This window comes from Sciurus carolinensis, chromosome 2 (assembly GCF_902686445.1).
Source record: "Sciurus carolinensis chromosome 2, mSciCar1.2, whole genome shotgun sequence".
NCBI classification, from domain to species: Eukaryota; Metazoa; Chordata; class Mammalia; order Rodentia; family Sciuridae; genus Sciurus; species Sciurus carolinensis.
Genome location: NC_062214.1, coordinates 25,076,457 through 25,099,184, shown reverse-complemented (window position 1 = coordinate 25,099,184; position 22,728 = coordinate 25,076,457). Strand labels below are relative to the sequence as shown.

Here is a 22,728-nt window from a genome sequence, read left to right as displayed (position 1 = left end):
GGTGGAACAAGTTGACCATACTAGACTGTAAGGGACCATTTCTGGATAATGGAAATGTTCTATGTCTTGATTGGGTGGTGACTAGTTACATAGGTATATCTTTGTCAAGACTCATCAAGGTGAATATTTATTATGGTATTTTTTATTTATAAAAATTATGCTAGTCAGGCACTGGGGGACATGCCTGTAAACCCAGCAGCTCATAGCTCAGGAGGCTGAGGCAGGAGGATCATGAGTTCAAAGCCAACCTCAGAACTTAGTGAGGCCCTAAGCAACTTAGAGAGACTCTGTCTCAAAATGAAAAATAAAAAGGGCTGGGGATGTGGCTCCATGGTTAAGTGCCTGTGGGTCCAATCCCTAGTACAAAAAAAGAAAAGATAAGAAAAAGAAAAAGAATTACACTACAATAAAGTTGATAGAAACTTTGGGAACAGGTACAAGGATTTTTATTGCAACATTACTTTAATAGCAAAGAATATTGGGCAATTGTCCTTGAAGAGGGGGATGGTTCAGCTCCCTGTGGTCCTTTGCCAGTAGCTGAGCTGATGCCCCTCGTCCCAGGACCTGCCTTTCTCTTTTGGAGGCTCTGGTGACAGGAACAGCAGGCAGTAGGCTGGGATGCTGGAGGGCTGATGCCCTCCAGGGCGTCCCTTGTCCAGTGCCTGATGGGAGTTGGTGATAAGGCCCCGGCTCCCTCCTCTCGGGTGGGAAAACCACTCTGGATCTGCTAGGTGGCCTCCAGGAATCCGGAGCAGGACTGAACTCCAGTTGCCCCCGATGGGAACTTGCTCCTGATGCTTCCTTCTCTGCTTTCTTCCTCTCTCACTTATGCACTACCAGACCCGTGCTTTCTGCATCTCCTAAATAAATGGCTTTCATCCAAACTCATATCCCAGGTCTGTGTCTGGGGAACACAAATTAGGACCAGAGGATGACACCACGGATTGGTAAAGATAAGGGAAAATGGCGGGGGACAGGGCAGGAGGCTGGGCACTCTGCACGCACCTGTCGCTCGTGGCTAAGCAAGTCTTGACACCACCCTCACCTGGGCCCGAGAATGTCCCCGCAGCATCATTTACAGCCGTTAGAAATCGTGTGCAACCTGGGTGTCCATGAAGAGGAGATGAAGAAATAAAGTGTGGGGGAGGTAAGCGTCCACTCTGCAGCTGGGACATCCACCACTGGGCCAGATCCGAGCAACTGTGATGGAGTGAAGTACGGAATTGAAAAAGTACCATTCAAGTGAATCAAACCTACCTTCAAAACATTTTCGCTGGGCACAGTGGTGCACACCTGTGATCCCAGCAGCTCTGGAGGCTGAGGCAGGAGGATGGCAAGTTCAAAGCCAGCCTCGGCAATTTAGCAAGGCCCTAAGCAACTCAGCGAGACCCTGTCTCTAAATAAAATACAAATTAGGGCTGGGGGTGTGGCTCAGTGGTCGAGTGCCCCTGAGTTCAATCCCTGGTACCCCCCCCAAAAAAATTGTCTATTTTTTTTTCTTTTTTGTGGTGCTGGGAATCGAACCCAGGGCCTTGTGCTTGCGAGGCGAGCACTCTACCAACTGAGCTAATCTCCCTAGCCCCTGTCTATTTTTTTTAAGGGCATACCACATTTACCAAACACATAAAAGGTCATCGTCTTTCTCATTCATGGTCCTGCCCCCTCAGAGGGCCTTCGGCAGCTATGGTGACATCTTTGATTGTCACAAATGGAGAAGGGGGTCCTTACTGGCTTCTAGTGAGTGCTGCCCAGGAAAGCTGTTCAACATCCTACTGTGCACAGACAGGACAGTTCCCAATAACGACTCTGTTGCCAAATGTCAACAGAGCCGAGTGTGAGAAGCCCTGCATCCCGGCCTCCAGAACAGTGTGCAGTGAGCGCAGCGGGTCTCACTGAAGGAACGCATGCCTAATGAAGGAAGGAGAGGTGGGTGCAGTGGCCTGGACGGGCCCAGAGCAGTGGGAACATGGAGGTGCAGTAGGATTCCTGTGTATTTTGGAGGTGTGTTCCACAGGTGACAGTCCCTGTCTTTTCCAGGAGCTGGGCACATCCCATCATCTGGGGCTTCAGTCACCTGCAGTCAAGACTTCTCTGCCCGTCAGCTTGGGAAGTCCTTGAGTTGTCCGGAAGCCTGCCTGGGGTGACCCCAGGAGGTTCCTATGGGCAAGGAACTTTGCATGGCATTTGAATAGGCTGGGCGGTGGAGGGGAAACTGCTAACCACAGGCCGGGCAGGGGCCCAGGCGAGCAGGGAGGGGTTAGAATAGGGGAAACATCCAAAAACCTGGGAGTGGGGCAGTTAGGATCCCAGAGTGAGGAGAGCGGGCAGGGCCTTTCAGGCCAGGGTTAGACTCTTTGAAGAGACATGTAAGACTCTTTGGATAGGTGGGTCCAGAACCCCTAAAATAACAGGTTGGAATTTGGGGGTGATAAGGATTAGAATCCTGAAGATTAGCACTCTTGGGGTCACAGGCGTTGGAGAATCAGTCAGGAAATATTAAGAACCCCTGAGGTCAGTAAATGGGCGTGGTGGCCTGTAATCCCCGCAGCTCCAGAGGCTGAGGCAGGAGGATCACAAGTTCAAAGTCAGCCTCAGCAATTTAGTGAGGTACTAAGCAACTTATGAAGACCCCCGTCTCAAAATAAAAAATAAAAAGGGCTGCAGGTGTGGCTTAGTGGTTAAGCACCCCTGGGTTCCATCCCTGATACCGAAAACAACAACGATAACAAAACAAAAACCTCCAGGTTAGGGTTACAAACCTTGAAAACAGGTTTTGGAGGTGTTTGTTTGTTTGTTTGTTTTTGGACTGGGGATTGAAACCAGTCCATCAAACCCAGTTACTCCTAAACCCACAGTCCTTCTATTTTATTGGTTTATTTTTTAGACAGGGTCTTGCCAAGTTGCCCAGACTGGCCTCAAATTTGAGATTCTCCTGCCTCAGCCTCCCCAGTAGCTGTGAATACAGGTATGCAACCAAGCACTGGCATTGATTAGCATCCTTTGAAGAGAGGGGTTAGAATTCTTGGTTGGCTGGATTGGATTCTTAGTTGACTGGATTAGAATCTTTGAGGGATGGAGCAGATTAAAAATCCTTCAGATGTAGATGTGAAAGGAAAAAATACTTCAGGGGAGGATTAGGATCTTGGGAGGAGGAGACTGGATCCTGAGGTTCTTGGAGCAATGGGGTTGTAATTCTTTAGACACGGGGTTGGAAAATCCCAGGAATGGAATGCATTAGAGGGGGTTGTTGGAAACTGGGAGGAGGAGGGTGGGAATTAGGGTTCGGGTCTGTGATGGTTAAGATCCCCAGGGACTTGGTGGCAGTTACAAGTCTCTGATGGATGGTGTTTAAAAAAAAAAGTCTTTGGAGGTGAGATTAGGATCCTGGGAGCAGGAGACAGGTAGGAACCTTGGGGAACTGGTTAGGATCCCCCGGGTGGGTACAGCAGAGTCTTAGAGGGTGGTGTCGGGACACTTTGGGGGCGTGGTTTGCATAGCTCAGGGCGCGGCTAAGGCGCCCAGATGGCCCGTGGGCGCCACCGGGTTCTTGGTTCCAGCCGCGGGTGCACAGACCAGAGTTAGAGGCGAGTGGGCGGGGACCGCGACAGTTGAGCGCTGGGAGAGCCGAGAGGACCGCGACGCCGAAGCCCCTGTAGCGGCCCCAGCCTCCTGATCTCCAGTCAGCCCACCTTCTGCGCGGGGTGCCCCGGGCCCCGGGAGCTGCTGAGCTGGGGGGACGCTCGAGCTGCGAGGATCCGGGCTGCCCGCCGGACCAGGAGCGGGCGCCCAGGTGAGTGCTGCGGCCGGGGCTGGGGGCCACCCGGACCGGGAGCTCGCGGGTCTCGGCTTGGCGCGGGGAGACGGGGCCCCGGCAGGGCTCTCTATGGGGGGCCCTGGGGGCAACGAGGGGAGAAGGGATCGTCGGGGGAGCGGCGGAGGGTCTAGGAGGAGGGGTCGCCGGCGAGGGGCGGGTGGCTGGGTGAGGGAGGGACCGCCACCGCCCCGCTGCGAACTTGGGATGGTCAGAGGAACGAGAAGTTGGGACTGCGGAGTGACTTTATACTGGAACTGCCACTTCTCTGGGCCGTCCAGGTTCCCCTTCTGCAAAAGAAAAAAATAGAGAAGCCGGAGAGGGGAAGGCCCTTACGGTTCCCAATGGGGACGGGTTACGCTGGGTTGGCAGCCAGCGTGGGGACAGGGGCAGCTGGCAGGGGCGTAACCGGGCTGCAGCTGGATCGCTAAGCTCATTCCTCCTCCTCAACCCCACCCGGTGCCACCCGCCCCCGCCCCCAGCCGGCCTCTAGGTCACAGCCCACACCTCCTAAACCCGGTCACAGGACGTCTGTCCCCTCGCTCAGCTCTGTGAGACCGTGGGCAAGTCACTCTCCTCCCTCTCCCAATTCCAATTTCCTCACCTGTAAAACGGGAGTTTTGTCTTCCTTTCAAGGCAGTCGTGGGCTCGAGTATGCGAGAGGTGATATTTGTGGGACAGTTCAGTGTAGTGCGCAGGGTAGGGGACACGGGGGTGGGGGACAAGCTGTCTACTGGATCCTGGGCAGGGTGTTTGCACTTTCTGTGCCTCGGTTTCGGAAACCATATGATGGGGATGCTCATAATACAAGCCTGAGTATCCTTTATCTGAAATTCAGAAGTGTTTTGGATTTCAGATATTTTCAGATTTCTGAATATTTGCAAGAACCAGATGAGATATCTTGGGGAGGAGACCCAAGTCTAAAGGCGAAATTCACATAAGTTTCATAAACACCTAGCTTGAAGGGAATTAGTGCAATATTTTTTGTGCACTCGGGTTTTGACTGTGACCAGGCCACACGAGGCCGGTTGTGGAATTCTCCATGTATGGGGTCAAGTTAGTGCTCAAAAAGCTTCAGATTGGGGGTTGGAAATGCTTTTTCCTGAGGTCGCTTTGAAGATTAAGTACAGAAGGAAAGCTCTCAGGGCACATACACCGCGAACATTGACTCCGTCACATGCATTGTTTCCTAGGTCTAGCCTCTGGTTCTCAAACTGGGCCCCTCATTCACCACCTGGAGGCCTGTTGAACTCAGTGCAGGGCTGGGGTTGCAGCTCAGTGGTAGAGCGATTGCCTAGCACGCCCTGGATTCCGTTCTCAGCACCACATATAAATGAATAAATAAAATAAGGGTCCGTTGACAACTAAAAGAATATTTTATAAAAGAGAAAAAAAAAAAAAAACCCTTATAAAAAAACCCTGACACCAGAGATTCTGCCTCAGGAGATCTGCGATAGGACATGGAGAATTTGCATTTGCAGGGGATGCTGAGGCTGCCCAGGGACCCCACTTTGAGAACCACTTGACTGGCACAGAAGGACCACAGTAGAGATGTGACCTTATTTCATGTTTTTTTTTTTTTTTTCTTCCTTCTCCTTTTTCTGGGGGGTGAGTGGGAGGGGTGTGGAGTCATGGTGTTAAAACACAGAAAAGCAAAGGGAGTGATACATTAAACATCCCAGGAATCTATCACCCAGAATTAACGGATGTCAGTATTTTGTCTTGTATGCCTCAGATGTTTTAAAAAATAAAATTACTAAACATACAAGTTAAGCCTTCCACCATATCCCTCGGTCCTATTTCCCTCCCCAGAGGCGACCTATGTCCTGGATTATAGACCTTCTGGTTCATGCCCTATAATTTATTGCACCTATAGGTATGCATACCAACACATGGAATTGTTTTCTGTGTTAAAGACCTACAGCAGCACCCCCTAATTCCAAGACCGTCAGTAGATGCCTGAAACTGGATAATATCGAACCCTACATATTCATTACTTTGCTACTTCTCTTTGGCACAACCGAATTGCCAGTGTCAGTATTCTCGTGCTTTTGGGCCATTAAGTAAAGTAAGTGTTATTTGCCAGGTATTCTGGCCCACGCCTGTAACCCCAGTGACATGGGAAGCTGAGGCAGGAGGATCGCAAGTTCTAGACCAGTCTCAACAACTTAATGAGACCCTCAGCAACTGAGCAAGACCCTGTTTCAAAATTTAAAAGTTTTTAGAAAGGGAGCTGGGGATGTAGTTCAGTGGTAAAGCACCCCTGGGTTTTATCTCCAGTACCAAAAAAAAAAAAAAAAAAAGCCACTTCAACACAAGAACTGTGGCACCATCACAGTTGATCTGATAATGATCAAGACTAAAGAAACCGGGCTCCTGTAATCCTAGGGGCTCCAGAGGCTGAGGCAGGAGGATTGAGAGTTCAAAGCCAGCCTCAGCAACTCACTAAGACACTGTCTGTAAATAAAATAGGAAATAGGGCTGAGGATGTGGCTCAGTGGTTGAGTGGCCCTGAATTCATTACCCGGGTACCTCCCCCCAAAAAGGGGCCACTGTCACCATTCCCTTGTGTGAGAGGAGTGCTTAGCCCCAGATGGGCCACCCAGGGGGTCTGGTGCAGAGAAGAGAGAAGAATCCAGCTGTGCTGACCTCACCTCCCTCTCTAGACCCAGGCCCCTTCTCCAGGCCCGGGGCTTCAGCTCCAGCAGTTCTGTTCGCCTGGTTCCCTGCAGGAGGTGCTTCCGTAGCAGGTACTCACAAAGTCAAAGTGTGAATCTTTTCATCACAACGTTTTCCTATGTTGCTGTACGTTCTTCTCTGCGCCTTTACTTAACAGAACCAGAAAAATGTCGCGGGTACACTTTTTACCCCACTTACGTGCTTAGCATTGCCTCGTATTTTTCCCAGGCCATTAAAACATCCTTGGGTTTTTTAATGGCCGTCTACTATTCTGCTCCAAGGCAGCGTGAGTTGTTTCTAGATGAACCCTCTTATGTAGTTTGAGATTTTAAAAAATTTTAAATCAAGGTGACGTTCACACAGCTTTATAAAATTAACCATTTTAAAGTGAACAACCAAGTGGCATCTAGGACATCTACACTGTTGTTCGACCACCACCTCCAGGTAGTTTCGAAACATTTTCGACACCCCAAAGGAGGTTCCCGTCAGGCACCCATTAAGTGGCCGTTCCCATTCCCAACCCACCATTCCCTGGCAACCACCAATCTGCATTTTGTACTTGGACTAAATTATTCTGAGTATTTCGTATAAATGGAATCAGACGATATGTGACTTTTTGTGTCTGACTATTTTTTTTTTTGTACTGGGGATTGAGCCCAGGGATGCTTAAACACTGAGCTACATTCCCAGCCCTTTTTAATTTTTTTTTTTTTTTATTTTGAGACAGGGTGTTGCTAAGTTGCTGAGGGCCTTGCTGTGTTGTTGAGGCTGGCCTTGAACTTGCGATCCTCCGGCTTCAACGTCCTATGTCACTGGGATTACAGGGGTGCACCAGTGTCTGATGTAGGATCATGTTTTCGAGGTTCACCCACATGCTAACTAGTGTTGGCACTTCCTCCCGCTGTGGTTGACTCATTGCGTGGACAGACCACAGTCTGTGCAGGAGATTTCGGTTTCCACCGCTGGGCTCCGGTGCTGCGGTGGATCTGCATTTGCTCGGTACGTCTTTGCATTTCCTTGGGTTTGTAGCTGGGGTGGAATTGCTAGGTCATACAGTCGTTCTAAGTTTAGCTTTTTGAGGAATTGCCAAACTTTCCTACCAGCAATGTACAAGGGCTCCAGTCTCCCCTGTAGGCCCACTGGAATATAATTATTGTGATTTTTATTACCATCCTAGTGGGTGTGGAATGCATGATTTTTTTTTTTCCCTGTGCTGTGGATTGAACCCGTGGCTTCACACATGCTGGGCAGATGCTCTACTATGAGCTACACCCCAGCGCCCAAAACATGAACCTTAATCTATCCCAGGCAGGCTGCCTTCTGGGAGGCACTTGCCCCAGGGGGTGAGGAGAAGGCAGTTGGCTTCCCGGAACTGGCCAGACCAGGACTTGGACGCTAACTCTCCTAACCATCTGACTCTCCAATCATGATAAGTCTTCACCTTTTTCGTAGAAAAGGAATGCAAAAACTAGAGACGGTAAGTTACTTTCCCAAAGTCACACAGCAAGTTAGTGGTACAGTTGCTCTCAGTCCCCATCTTTCTAAACAAATCCCCACAGTAATTTGGTCCCCATCCTGCGTCTCCAGACCTGGGAGTAGAGTGGGTAACGACGTCCTGGACCAGTGGCCGTGGCCACATGTGCTGCCCTCCACTGCGTCCTCTGGATGGCACTGCCCTGGGACTCACGTGCCTCGAGCTCCCCCGGAGTCACCTGCCTGCACTCCCAGCATCCCCGCTGAGTCCTTGGACCAGGAGCTCTAGATGCAACCAAGAGCATAGAGTCTCACCCTCGGCTCCGCCAGAGAAATGAAGGACAGTAGGACCGAGCGCAGCCGAGGAACCTGAATCTGAGTGCTGGTTCCATCTCATGGGAGCTGTGGTGCAGTGGGCAGATTTCTTCACTCTCTGAGTCTCGGTTTCCTCGTCTGAAACATGGGAATCAGAGGGATCCCACATCGTCAGCTGTTCAATACAATTCCTGTTCTGCTAACGCACACACATACACAAAACAACGACACTTCGCAGTTAATATGCGTACATGTGTCTTAACTTGAGTTTCCCCAGAGGCAGACCCTAAACCAGGTTTCAAATTCAAATAGGTTATATGGGAACCAAATCCAGAAACCACGGCAGGAGAGTGGGAAAGAGAAGGTAGAAAGAAAGGCACATTATTGAGGCAGTTGTATTGTGGGCATCGGGAGCCAGTGCAGAGCACGCTCGAGGGGTGTGGAACGGGGACATTTGTCCTCCTGCACCTGTCAGCCCTTGGTCAAAGGCTGCTCCCCGGCCAAGACAATTCTCCAGCACTTCTAGTTTGCCAAGTTTGTGGGCAGAGCCATAGCTGCCAAGAAACCTCTCAGGCAAAGAGACATAGGTGCTGGCAATTGAAGGCCAGCCAGAATGTTCCAGCTGAGTGACGGGCATCAACGGCACCGGCCTCCACATACATGCATGTAGAGGCAGAGGCAGAGGCCCGATGTCGGCAGAGGTTGTCTGGGTGGGAAGGGGAGGAGAGGTAGAAGGAGCGATCCGAGGGTACCTTAGGTTTATCTGTGATGTTTAAAAGTTGCACCAAAAGAATGAGCCTTCCTAGGCTTTACCAGGTGATGAATGGTCATTTTTGAATAAAAAATTACATGCTCCGAAATACAGAAGAAACGACCCTGGAACCCTGTCAACTTAAAAAGGAAAACTGAAAAAGAAACAACTCGTGTTACTGTGGCTGCGAGGACCCCACGTGGAGGACAGGATGGGAGGAGCTGAGCTTGGGCGGGTCAGAGCGGAAAGTCGCCCCTGTGGCCAGCGGGCCGCTGTGTCCTGTCTGAGGGGGGCACTCCACTCCGGCCAAGGCCAAGGAGAGGAGGCTTTTTCTTCTCCAAACAGGAATGAGCGAACACAGATCACCCTTCCCAGTTTAAATCACAATCACAACTGCTGATTAGACGGGGAGCATCGGGGAAGCTAACAGGAACTTCATTCATTCACTCAAATCGGAATTTTATTGAGCACATACTGTGTCCCAGTTTTCTGTGCTGAGCAGCAGCACAGGCCATTTGTTAGCAAAGACGCCTGAGAGAGAACGAGGGGCAAAACCAGGGGGGCTGGAGGGTCCCTGAGATGGCCAGGGCGGTCTGACCCCTAATGAAGGAGGGAAGAAGGGAGGGAGGAAGGCGGAGTGCTGAGCCCACCCCTGCGGCTCTAAGGAAAGAGGTTTCCCCCAGACGTGGGCTGCCTCGGTCTCCCGGCCACGCTCTGGCATTGGCCAGGGGCAGCCCGTGGGACTGGTGATGGCCTTCAAAGCACAGCAGCTGGGCTGTTGGTCCATTGTGCTGTCCGCAGCTGGAGATCCAAGAAGTACACCCCGGGGAGGAGTAGCCACACCGTGAAGAAGAGCTGGGAGCCAGGGGACGGGGCAGGGGGTCACAGTTTAGCCAGGGCAATGAGGGAGGGCCTCTCTGAGAAGCCAAGGTCTTTGAAGAGACCTGGATGAAGTGAAGGAGGCTTTCTGGGTGAAGAACATTCCAGAAAGCAACATGTGCCACAACTCGGAGGGGGAAGCCTGGTTGGTGAGCTGAAGAGCAAGAAGGGCGTCGTGGACACAGCAGGGTGGCGGAGAGGCCCGGGTGCAGGTCTGCCGGGTGGAGGCCAGCTCAGAACAGGAGGCCTCACCCACCTGGAGGGGACGGAGCGGGGAGGCCTGGGTCTGGAGCGGAAGGCACAGGCGGCCTGACTCGAGTTCTTAAAGGCTAGTTTGGAAGAGGCAGAAGGAGAATTCAAGTCCAGCTCTGACTTCAGCCTCCGCGGCTCCCCGCTGCCCTCGCCCCTGCTGCCTTAGAGATAAAATGATTCCAGGGAGGCTCGCTGGGGCTCTGGACCTGACCCACGACGCAAGGCAAGGCCACTGTCGAGCACAGGAAGAATTCAGGATGTGGTTCCAACAGGCTGTGGAACACCGGCCCACGCTCTGACTGGACCACGTGAATGACCAGGGCCCTGCGTCCTTCTGCAGGTCATCCTGTCACTTGCTGGGTGTGAACCTGGGCCCAAGACCAGCCCTGTCTGGGGCGGTCACTCCACCCGTGGGATGAAGGCGTTCATCTCCCAAGTCCCTTCCCATCTGCAGAATCAAGATCTTGAGCTCTCTCTGAGAGGGGCACAGAGAGAAGCCGGAATGGCCCCAAATGTCCATTAGGGACAACAGTCACTTGGGGATAAGGATGGCTCATTTGGAAGACAGGGAATCTGGGGAAAAGGAGCCACCGGGCCCTGCACCCCAGAAGCTGCTCCGGAAGGACTTGGTCCCTGTTGCGGAAAGACCTGCTCCTGCCCCGGTGACTGAGCTCTTCCGAGAAGGGAAAGTTCCTCTAACTGGGCATCCTTGAGCCGCAGGCCCCGTCTGCCGCCTTCCCAAGCTTCCTGTTTGGGTTCCTCATTCCTCTGTTCCCTCGCCACCTGCCACCTCTGGGGCTGACCCCGGTGAATGCCGAATGGCGGGAGAGCTGAGGACCAGCTCCCCCTGCCCTGACCGGTGGGGAGACCCTCTTGCTCATGGGTCTTCATTTTTCTGTCTGAGGTGTGGGTTCATAACTCTGGTCTCTGACTTCAGTCACATGTGGCCAGGCGTGGAGGGTGGAGCACAAGCCCTTCACTCCACCGATGAATGTGGAGGGCCTGTGACGTGCCAGGCTCGGTTTAGGCTTGGCTTCAGTGCCACCAGCTTAATGGGGTCTGTACTGCACCTGTCCTCACCTACTCTATGGGTCTAGTATCATCTTAGTTTCTCTTCTACCAAAACTGCTACCAGAAGCCAGGCATGGTGACACATGTCTGAATCCCAGCGGCTCGGAGGCTGAGGCAGGAGGATCATGAGTTCAAAGTCAGCCTCAGCAAAAGTGAGGTGCTAAGCAACTCGGTGAGACCCTGCCTCTAAATAAAATACAAAATAGGGCTGGGGATGTGGCGCAGTGGTCGAGTGCCCCTGAGTGCAATATCTGGCACGCGCGCGCACACACACACACGATGCTATCAGAGAAGTTTTTCCATCAGTCATTTACACTTGAGTATGAATTGCAATGCATTGTAAGAACTTCCTCCTTCCTGGACAGTATACTTTGGTGTTTAAGAAAACAAAAATCCAACTCAAACTGGCTCAAGCAGAAGAGGGAGGTTTTTGGAAAGTCCATGAAATACCAGCTGCAAGCAGGACTGGATTCAAACTTGGCAATTGGTATTTCTCTATTTCTAGACTCTGTTTAGCTGCTACAAGCCCGTTTTCTAGCCAAAAGCCACAGACTGACTCTTCTTGACCAGAATTGAGTCACATGCCCATTTCTGCTTCTATTGCCTCAACTCTGACTGGCCAGAACTGGTCATGGCCAGGCCGGGACTATAGCTTAGTGAAGTGATAGGCAATCACACATGATTGCCTATCATGTGTGAAGCACTGGGTTCAATCCTCAGCACCACATGAAAATAAATGAATAGAATAAAATAAAGATATTGTGTCCATTTACTATATACATATATATATATATGTATATACACATATATATATATGTATATGTATATATTAAAATTTATTAAAAAAAAAAGAATTGGTCATGGCCTAGCAGACCGTGCCTGCTGCAGGGCTGGAGGGGACCGGAGTCATCCCTATGCCACCCCCACATTGATGGGAGAAAAGAAGAGGGAGCAGAAGGCATGCAGGAAAGAACTCCTTTTCCAGATTCTCAGGTCACATTTGGAGAACTTGAGGCCCAGAGAAGAACTGAGTCTTGCCTACGGTCACACAGTGAGCTTTTGACAGAAGGAGTGTCCTCGGGGCTCTGCCACCCCCGCCTTTGCCGCCCTCTGCTTGGGCACAGACACACCCAGAGAGCCAGCTGGCCCATCCAGGGATGCTCAGGCAGCGCCTGGCCTTCCCGCCTTGGGCTCAGCTCTGAGAGTGCAGCAGAGGCCTCCCCAGCCCAGCCAGCGTGGCAGGCGACCGTGGGAAGCCGCGGGGCCAGCAGGCCACTCTTCTCATTTCCCTCCCACGCAGTGCCTGCAGAAGCTGAGGGACAGGAGCAGGTTTCAGGTTCCGGGGTGGGCAGGGGCCTGAGGAAGTGTCTGAGCCAGGCGTTCATGGCTCCGAGTTCGTGTGGGGCCAGGGACTCCTTCTGCTCTCAGAGCTTGGTTATGAACCTCACTGCTAAAAAATCGTGTGCACGTGGCGGTTTTAAAAGGTCTCTCACATCCCTCATTGCACAGAACCTCAGGCCAAGCCCGAGAAACAAGTGCCTCCTTTCTTTTTAAAAATGAGGCTCAGGGGGTGGGGGGAAGGGGAAAAATAACAGAATGAATCAACCAACATCACCCTATGTAAATTTATGATTACACAAATGGTATGCCTTTACTCTATGTACAAACAGAGAAACAACATGTATCCCATTTGTTTACAATAAAATAAATAAATAAATAAATAAATGAGGCTCAGAGCAGGGAAGTGACTGGACCAAGGTTGCTTATCAGTTGGCAGCAGAACCATAATCCACACCTGGTCCAGCCTCCATTCCACTATCTTGATGGGTCTCAAAATTCAGCATGCCTAAGAATTTCCTGCAGAACCGCTGGAATTACGTATTCCAGGCCCTCGCTCCTGGAGACTAGTTCATTCAACCTAGCATGTGGCCCAGGAATAGGCAAGAATCAGTGAAGACTGGGTGCCATGTGGCAGAAACCCAGCTCGAATTGGCTTAGACAAAAATGAGAACTTAATTTGCTCATGAATTAGAAAAATCCTGGGGTTTATAAGCTTCAGGCATAGCTGTATCCAGGTGCTCAAACTTACCATCAGGAATCACTATGTCTTCATCCCTCAGCTCTGTTGTCCTCCGTAGTGGTTTCGCTCTAAAGCAACCTCTCTCTTCATGACGTCGAGATGATTCTCAAGAGCCCCAGGTTCCTACATCATGATTTACAGAGACTGCCTTTTTCCTAAAGTTTCCAGCAAAATGCAGTGAAGACTCAGCCTCAGTAAGAATCACACAGTTGTCTATAGCTAGATCAATTGCTAAGGCCAGGGGACATAGGATTCTTTGACCATCCTAAAGGCCAGAGTGGGGTAACCCCGCCACACCTCATGTACCAAGAAGGAGAAGGTTGTTTTCCCAGAGGAAAATCCAGGCACTGTTAGAAGAGGGATGAATGCCAATTACACCTGTCATCCCAGCCGCTCCGGAGCCTGAGGCAGGAGGATCATGAGTTCAAAGCCAGCCTCAGCAACTTAGCGAGGCCCTACGCAACTCAGCAAGGTCCTGTCTCAAGATAAAATGGAAAAAGGGCTGGGGATGCGGCTCAGTGGCTAAGTGCCCCTGGGTTCCATCCCCAGTGCAGATACTGAGGATGCAGAGCAAAAGATGTTCACCAGGCCACCGTTCCAACTAGAATGTGCACCTTGGTTACCTGGGGACCTTGTTAAAATGCACACTGTGCTTGGAAGGTGGGGTCTGAGGTTCTGCGTTTCTAACAGGTTTCTAACGGGAGGCTGATGCTGCTGGTTTCTCACTGGCCACACCCTGAGTGCCAAACACTCTGTTATGCTTTTTTATTCTTTTTTTGGTACCCAGGATTGAACCCAGGGTGCCTGGCCACTGAGCCACATCCCCAGCCCTTTTTTATACATTTATTTTTTTATTTAGAGACAGGGTCTTGCTGAGTTCCTTAGGGCCTCACTGAGTTGCTGAGGCTGGCTCTGAACTTGCGATCCTCCTGCCTCAGCCTCCCGAGCCCTGGGATCACAGGCGTGGCCACCGCACCTGGCAACCCTGCTGCATTTCGAAGCTCACTTCAGGCCACTCTGACCCAGGGCACCCTGCCAGAGGTCCTGGGCTGCATAAATCTCTTCCGTCATCCTTTCCCCACCCCACCCCATTCCATGGTTCCCAACTCCCTGAACATCAGTGACGCGTGTGGGAAACACTCGCCAGCCTACTGCAGACTGCTGCCGAATCACAGTGGGAGAAATTGTCCATTCTGCTCTTCAGTGACCTCTAAGTGAGAGTGACGTGACAAATTTTTTGAATTTAGTGCTCAAAAAATATTTGTTCTGCTAAGTTACTGTGCTTCCAGGATCTTAAGATGATGGTGTACACGTTTCCAATTTTCCCTTCGCTCTTAGGAATTCTGGCTCAGTGATTATTCCTTTGAGGTTTTGTTTTGCTTTGTTTCGTTGGTACCAGGGATTGAACCCAGGGCTGCTTAACCACGGAGCCACATACCCAGCCATTCTTCATTTTGAGACAGGGTCTCACTGAGTTCTTTAGTGCTTTGCTAAGTGGCCGAGGTTGGCTTTGAACTTGCGATCCTCCTGCCTCAGCCTCCCGAGCCACTGGGATGACAGGCGTGCGCCACTGTGCCCAGCTTCCTTTGAGTCTTGAAGTACTCCGTAGATTGGGTTAATATTTTAAGTTCTTCCAAATCCTCTTGGAAATGATTTTTCTCTGAAACACTCTTGACTTTCCCCAGCCTCCCTGTTCTTCAAATCCCAGCTCCTTATTCTGCTGCTCAATTATTATCATAAACAGATGACTTTTTCTGTTAGCATGCCAACATATTCATATATATTCATCTTACCAAAGGGTTTGATATTATGGGTTTTTCATATTGTTTTTATCATCTAATATCACCGATTAACAATTTTTGCAATGTTAATAAGCATATTAACAGCATCCATATCTTTGCCACTCGTTATGATAGTATCTGTTATGGCGCCTCTGTCTCTCTGTCTCTCTGTCTCTCTGTCTGTCTCTCTCGCTCTCTCACTCAGTGCAGGGGCTTGAACCCAGAGTCTCATGAATGCTAGATAAGGGCTCTACCACTGAGCTGCAATCCCAGCAAACCGCCCCCCCAACTTTTTATTGTGGTAAAAAGCATATAATGTAAATTTTATCACCTAACCCATTTTATTTTATTACTTATTTATTTATTTATTTGCAGTGCTGGAGATTGAACCCAGGGCCTCGTGCTTGCGAGGCCAGCTCTCTACCAACTGAGCTATCTCCCCAGCCCCATCAAACCCATTTAAAGGTAGCATTCCATGGCATTGAGTGCATTCACCATGTACAAACAGCACCATCATCCACCTCTGTAAGTTTTCACCTCGTAAAACGGAAACGTTCCCACTGCCCCCTACCCGGCTCCTGGCGACTACCGTTCTGCTTTCCGTCTCTGCTAACAGCTGCTTCTCACGTGGCTCTGGAATGTAGTGCTGTGTGGCCACTCCCTTTCTCAACTCTGTCCCTGAAGCAAAAATCATATCCTGACAGGGAGCTGAGTTGTGGCTCAGTGGCAGAGCACTTGCCTAGCGTGTATGAGGCACTGGGTTCCTCAGCACGGCATAAAAATAAATTAATTAAATAAAGATTTTTTTAAAAAGACAAGCAGATATTTTATATAGACACCTTTACTGTCTATTGCAAAGAGCACAGTGCTCTGGGCATGCACTGGTTCCCTGTGTGCCAGTGCCAGGCAGGCACTGAGCCAAACACTCAGGAACATGGACACGCAGGAGACCAGCCTTGACGTGTGCAGCAATGATGGGAACGTCCTGTATCTGCACCACCTAGGACAGTAGCTTTGAGCCAACCGTGGAGATGGAGCACCTAAAAAGCAGCAACTCATAACGGAAATGTGACATAGGCACTGGGATTTAGACTTAGTACAAAGCCGGGCGCAGCACTGCATGCCTGTAATCCCTTCCGCTCAGGAGGCTGAGGCAGGAGGATCAAGAGTTTGAGGCCAGCCTCAGAAATTTAGTGAGACCCTGTCTCAAAAATAAAGAATAAAAAGAACTGGTTCAGTGGTAGAGTGCCTCTGGGTTCAATTCCTAATACTCCCGACCCCAAAAAATGACCTAGTGCAAGAGAAGAATGTAGGTCAGTGTGGTAAGCCTGTAATTGCAGCTACTCGGGAGGCTGAGGCAGAAGGATTGCTTGAGTCTGGGCGTTCAAGGTCAGCCTGGACAACATAGTGAGACCCCATCTCAAAACAACCCACAGCAATATAAAACAGCTCACTAATAATTTTTATATTTATTGCATGCTACTAATTTTTATACATTGGGTAAAACAAATACATTTTTAGATTAACTTACTTGTTTCTTTTTACTTTTAAAAATACGGCTGTGGCTCAGTGGTAGAGCACTTGCCTAGCATGTGTGAGACCCTGGGATCAACCCCCAATACAGTAAAAGATACAGAGAGAATTAAAAATTTAAAAATAAAGCCGGGTACAGTGGTGCACGCCTGTAATTCCATCTTGGGAGCTGGAGGAAGGAGGATGGAAAGTTCAAGGCCAGCCTGGGCCACTTAACAAGACGCTGTTTCAAAATAAAAAGGGCTGGGGATGTATCTCATGGTAGAGCACCTGGGTTCAATCCCCAGTGACACAGTAAATAAACAAATAAATCCGTAAGTAAATAGTAAGTAAATAAATGGCTGTAGAAAGCACCAGATTATAAATGCGACTCACATGACTTTCCTGGGGGACGTGGTAATGGACATTTCTGATGCCAGCTGCACACCAGGCAGTGGACATGGTTGTCTTGGTTCAGGGGGATGGTCACATTTTACACAAATCTGGCATTGTGTCTCTTAAAAAAAATCATGCTTGATTGTGCCACATAGAGCTGATGGCAGTTTCCTGCTTGAACAGTCAGTCCCTCCAGAGCTTCAGCACCCCTGAGCTTCTGACCCGAAGGCGTTTGGTACCATGTGTGCTTACGCGCCTGCGCAGAGCTGCGGTGCCCAGGAGCAGGCGCGGTTTCGGTGAGCGCGTCTGTAGCGCCCACTGTTCAGCTCAGTGCTCAGCACGCTCTGAGGCAGGAAACCACCATCCTTCCCAGAGACGGCCGGGGGCGGTGAATGAAAGCAAGCCCTTCGTAGAGACCCATCCCTCAGGACCCTGTGCCTATCATCTGTAACCTAAAATGACACTTGTTAAGCTTTCATTATGTGTGGGGTTGGAATCATGACGCTCGCGGAGAGAGATCCGTGGGCGCTCAGCCGGGCGGAGGAGCCCGAGGGGCGCAGTGGCACTCGTCTGTGATCCCAGGGACTCGGGAGGCTGAGGCAGGAGGATCTCAGATTCAAAATCAGCCTCAGCAAAAGCGAGGCCCTAAGTAACTCAGTGAGACCCTGTCTCTAAATAAAATACAAACAGGGCTGGGGAGGTGGCTCAGTGGTTGAGTGCCCCTGAGTTCAGTTCCCGGTACAAAAAAAAAAAAAGGTGGAGGAGCCGCCCAATGTCACACAGCAGTTCTCTTCCCAGAATACCCTTATATTGGGCAAAATGTGTGAAATGCAATATAATTTCATGTCATGATAAACCACACAAGATGCTACTTGATCTCCCAGGACTGCAATACCTCTTTGTCACAAATCAAACAAGAGAGGTTGGCTTCAGTTTTAAACACACTCAAGTACATTACGAAATGGTGATTAATTGTGATGATTTTTCAAATTAATGAGCCAGCATTCCAAGACTCGGAGTGTGTTCCTTACTGGAGTCACGAAACGAAGCCGACCGGCTCCTGTCTTGAGATGGTAAATCGTTCCCACCTCCCACCAGATAAACCCTGGTCAAGAAGAGGTCTTTCCTTTTTTTAAAAGTAATTTTCCTAAGCGTAGGTATTTGGGATTTTTTTTTTTTTCTTTCTTGAGCTACAAACACATGTTTGTTTTAACAAGATATAGATGACTGAGTTCTAGCTGCTTTTAGAATAAAATCGCAATTTTGCAGAGACAGGGAAAGCAGCGCTTCCTCTTGTGGTTCTCCTGGTCTGCCTTCTCAGCAAACGGGCGCCCATTTTGAGCAAAAATAACGAAACACTGCTGCCGCTTTTACAGTAAATTTTGAATTCAATCAGGCATCTTTAAGCATCTTTAAATTAATAGAGCAGTGAAGTCTGTGAGCTCTACCTCTTTTTTAAAAAATTTCTCATTTGTTCTCCTTAGTTATCCACGACAGTAGAATGTATTTTCACATATTATACATACATGGAGTATAACTTCCCATTCTTGTGGTTGTACGTGCTGTGGAGTTACACTGGTCACATATTCATATATGAACATAGGAACATTCTGTCTGATTCCACTGTTGTTCCCATTCCCATCCCCCTCTTCCCTTTATTCCCCTTTGTCTAATGCAATGAACTTCTCGTCTTCCCTCCCTACCCTCCCTTGTTATGGGTTAGCATCTGCATATCAGAGAGAACAGTCAGCTTTTGGTTTTCTGGGATTGGTTTATTTCACTTAACGTGATAGTCTCCAGTTCCATCCACTTACCGGCAAACGCCATAAATTTCATTCTTCTTTATGGCCAAGTAATATTCCATTGTGTCTATATACTACATTTTCTTTATCCATTCATCTGTTGAAGGGCACCTAGGTTGATTCCATAGCTTAGCTATTGTGAATTGAACTGCTATAAACATTGATGTGGCTGTGTCACTATAATATGCTGATTTTTAAATCCTTTGGGTATACAACAAGGAGTGGCATAGCTAGGTCAAATGGTGGTTCCACTCCAAGTTTTCTGAGGAATCTCCATGCTGTTTTCCAGAGTGGTTGCACCAATTTGCAGTCCCACCAGCAATAAATGAATATACTTTTCCCCCCACATCCTCACCAACATTTATTGTTACTTGTATTTTTGATACTTGCCATTCTGACTGAAGTGAGATGAAATCTTAGAGCAGTTTTGATTTGCATTTCTCTAATTGCTAGAGACCTTCAACATTTTTTCATATATTTGTTGATCAGTTGTATTTCTTCTTCTGTGAAGTGTCTGTTCAGCTCCTTTGCCCATTTGTTGATTGGGTTATTGGGTTTTTTGGTGTTAAGTTTTTTGAGTTCTTTCTATACCCTGGAGATTAGTGCTCCATCTGAGATGCAGGTGGCAAAGGTCTTCTTTGAGCTCCACTTCTAAGACATCCCCCAAATCCCTCCACTTCATACCCCCTCTAAAGCCACCACCTGCACTGGCTGCTGTCATCTGGCACCTGGTGACCGCCACAGACTCCGACGGGGCCCCCTGGCCTGCTCCCTGCAGCCCACGCTTCACCCAGCAACAGTGGGAAGATTTAAAGTGAAAATTGAACCCCAGGGTTGTCCTGCCAGAAACTTGCCACCAATTCCGACTTCCTTAGAGTAAAATCCGAGTTCCTCATTGCCACAAGAAGATGTGGCAGCCTGGCCACAGAGCACCCTGTCCCCTGTCCTGCAACTGTAGCCGGGCCAACCTGCTTTCATGGCCTCCTTCTACCACACACATTCCAGCCCCAGGGCCTTGGCATCTGCTCTTCCCGCTGCCTGAAACACCATTCCCTCAGGGTGTCATGTGACTGGCTCCTTGTGTCATTCAGACCCCAGGTGCAATATCGCCCCCTAAAGGGGCTCCCCCGCGCCCTGTCTACAGCCTGCCCCCGTGTGCCTATGACAGGCCCCTTTTTCACCTTCTCGTTTTCCATTCACTAAATATCCTATTATTTTCTGTATCTCCCATTCTTCTTCAGTTGAGCCCCATGAGGACGTGGGCTTGTCCGATTGGTTCAGGGTTTAGAAAAGTACTCAGTAGGGGCTGAGGAGATAGCTCAGTTGGTAGAGCGCTTGCCTGTCAAGCTTAAGGCCCCCGGTTCAAGCCCCAGCACCGCAAAAAAAAAAAAAAGAAAAAAGAAAAGAAAAGTACTCAGTGAATGTTTATTGAGTGAATGAAGGACCAAATAAGTCTGAGAGGGAGGGAGGGAGGGAGGGAGGGAGGGGAGGAGTCATAGACCAATTAGAAGACGATTCAGGGACAGCGTGCCTTGACTACTCTGCAGCTAGGTCACTGGAGCCACATGGTGTGACCTCATCATCGTGTGACCTATTGCACAATAGTGGCCCAGTTTGGCTTTATCTGGTCCCTCAGCTGGAGACTCCTTTTTCCCCACCCGCACGCCTTCCTGTCCTTCCCACACCCTGCCAGCAGGCTCTGTTATCATCCCCATTTTGCGGATGAGGAGCTGAGACTGGCTTGGGTGCCCGGTGCCAGGAGAGTGGGCAATGGGCGCGGGTGGACTCAGGTGCCCAGGGTGAGCTGGGGCGTTCTGACCGGGAGCGGGCAGCGCCCACCACCCTCTGCCCGCTCTGCCCCCGGCCCTGTGACATTTCCATTATCCTCATGACTCACCCTCTGAGGAAACCCCACATGGCTCAGGTCCTGGGCCAGCGCCCCAGTGGACATGGTCCTGGATGTGGGGAAGCCCCGAAGGGCCAGGGAAAGTGGGAGCTGGCCGGGGCCGGGGCCGGGGCCTGGGAGGCGGCCTCCGACGACGCCCCTGGTGGGCTCTGGACAACCTGGCCTCCCTTCTACCTGCAGGATGGGGTGCATCAAGTCCAAGTTCCTCCGGGACAGAGGCAAGGCCTCCAAGTCTGAGCCCAGCACCCACCCACACAGCCCTGTGTACGTGCCAGACCCCACGACCTCCGTCAAGCCGGTGAGTAGGCCAGGAGCCTGCCCGGGCACCTGCCAAGGCCCCAGCGCGCCCCTCTTCCCATGGCCGCGAGGGTGTGGTCAGGACCAGGCGGCCCGCGCTCTACAGGATACAGCTCCAGGTGCCTCCCAGGCACGGAGGTGCTCCCCGCCCTGCAGAGTGCCTCACCTCCCCGCGTGAGCCCCAGTAGCCAGGCCGGGTGAGCACACAGGCCCCAGCCTGGGAGGCCGCCACGCAGCGCTCAGTGACACCCGACCAGGCTAGTCCCATAGCAGCTGCAGGAGCGGCAGGAGCGGTAGAATCCGTCACCGTGCGAGGACACACTAGCAGTCGTAGTGAGCCAGTAGTGGCCGTGAGACAGCCGCCGTAGCCACAGGGACGACACAGAGGAGTGGATAGAGACAGTCAGGCTGGCAGAGGGGACGCTCACTCTGCCCGTCCAGTCTCCTGTGGACCAGGCGCTGTCCTGCGCGCTCTGGGAGAGTCAACGTGCTGGGTCCTCACAGGCAGCCCGTTGTGGGTGACAGTTTGTACTCTACCCTCTTCAAGGATGAGGCTCGGAGGTCAACCCGCTGGCCTAAGGCCTCCCTAGGCTGGGGCCGGCGCCCAACCTGCACAGCGCAGGTTCCTAGGGTAACTGGGGCGGAAGCAAATGCTAATGCAGGGGACTGTCATCGCGGTGGTGACAGTGCGGCTGATGGATAGTGGTGGCAGCCATGGTCGTGTGACCGTGGCAGGGGTGACGGGGCGACAGTTGGCTGTTCCTGGGCACCACACAGTGACTCCCCACCAAAACTGGGAGGCAGGGGTCAGGCCACCTCACGGCCAGGTCACCAAGGCTCAAAGGGGTGGGATGGCTCCAGAGGGTCGCACGGGGGCTTTCCAACCCCCGACCCGGAGCCCTCCCACTCAGCACCCGCAGTCCGTCCCCGACTGAGGGTGGCTGGGGGCTCGAGCAGCCGGCTGCCTCCCCAGGTGGTGTGCAGGCCTTCCTGGGGCGGCCCGCAGGGAGCTCTTCCTATTTGGTGGGAGGCGGGTCCCCCTAACCCTGACTTCTCCTTCCCCAACCTGCCCTCAGCCTCCGCCCCAGGACGGCCTGTAGAGATTGAAGAGGCAGATCCTGCCCCAGTCCAGCCGCCGCTTCCACGCCCCTTCACAGGACAGGAGTCCTGGGCTTGCCCTTCCTCTTTGACCTTTGACCCCTGTGAGCAGAGCCTGAGACCACATGGTCTTCTGATCCTAGTGAGGCCCTGAGCGGACTGCAGGCCGTGAACCCGAAGGCACTCCCAGGTCTGCTCCTCTTCTAGCCTGTGTGGTCCTGGGCCCTTCCTGGGGCGAAGGCTCCCAATTCCCAGGTTCTCAGAAGCCCTCTGACTTGTCACCAGCAAAAGGCAGAGGGCTTCTCCCACCAGCGTCTGGTTGTCCTTTCTGAGCATCAGATTTAAGGACTGTTGTTATCAGCCGCTCCTTGCCCCTCTGGTGCAGGGCACGGTCTGGAGATCAGTTAGCTAAGTGTTCCTCCAAGAAAGGGTTCCCAGGTCACACCAGTTTGAGAAACACTGGGAGAAACAGGCTCCTTCCCTGCAGGTCATCTCAGAGCCTTTGTGAATCTCTGTATGAACTTTGTGAATCCCACCCCCCAAAATCAGGTCTTCCAGTGTTTTTTTTTTTTTTTTTTTTAATTTTTTTGAGGGGTGGGGTACTGGGGATTAACTCAGGGGCACT

At 51.0% G+C, this 22,728-nt stretch overlaps 1 protein-coding gene across 3 annotated transcripts in view; it reads left to right on the top strand.

The window, feature by feature from the left end:
• The first annotated feature begins 3,545 nt into the window (after positions 1–3,545).
• The window catches only part of Hck (HCK proto-oncogene, Src family tyrosine kinase), a 41,019-nt gene continuing 21,836 nt past the window's right edge, over positions 3,546–22,728 (top strand). For 2 of the 3 annotated variants that reach the window (XM_047541951.1, XM_047541953.1), the window contains exons 1-2: positions 3,546–3,790; positions 20,889–21,006. In XM_047541951.1, coding sequence (XP_047397907.1) covers positions 20,890–21,006 — 117 coding nt within the window. In that variant the 5' untranslated portion in view covers positions 3,546–3,790; position 20,889. Of the gene's footprint in view, positions 3,791–7,217; positions 7,490–20,888; positions 21,007–22,728 lie in introns of all 3 variants that reach the window. The other variant, XM_047541952.1, reaches the window with a different exon arrangement.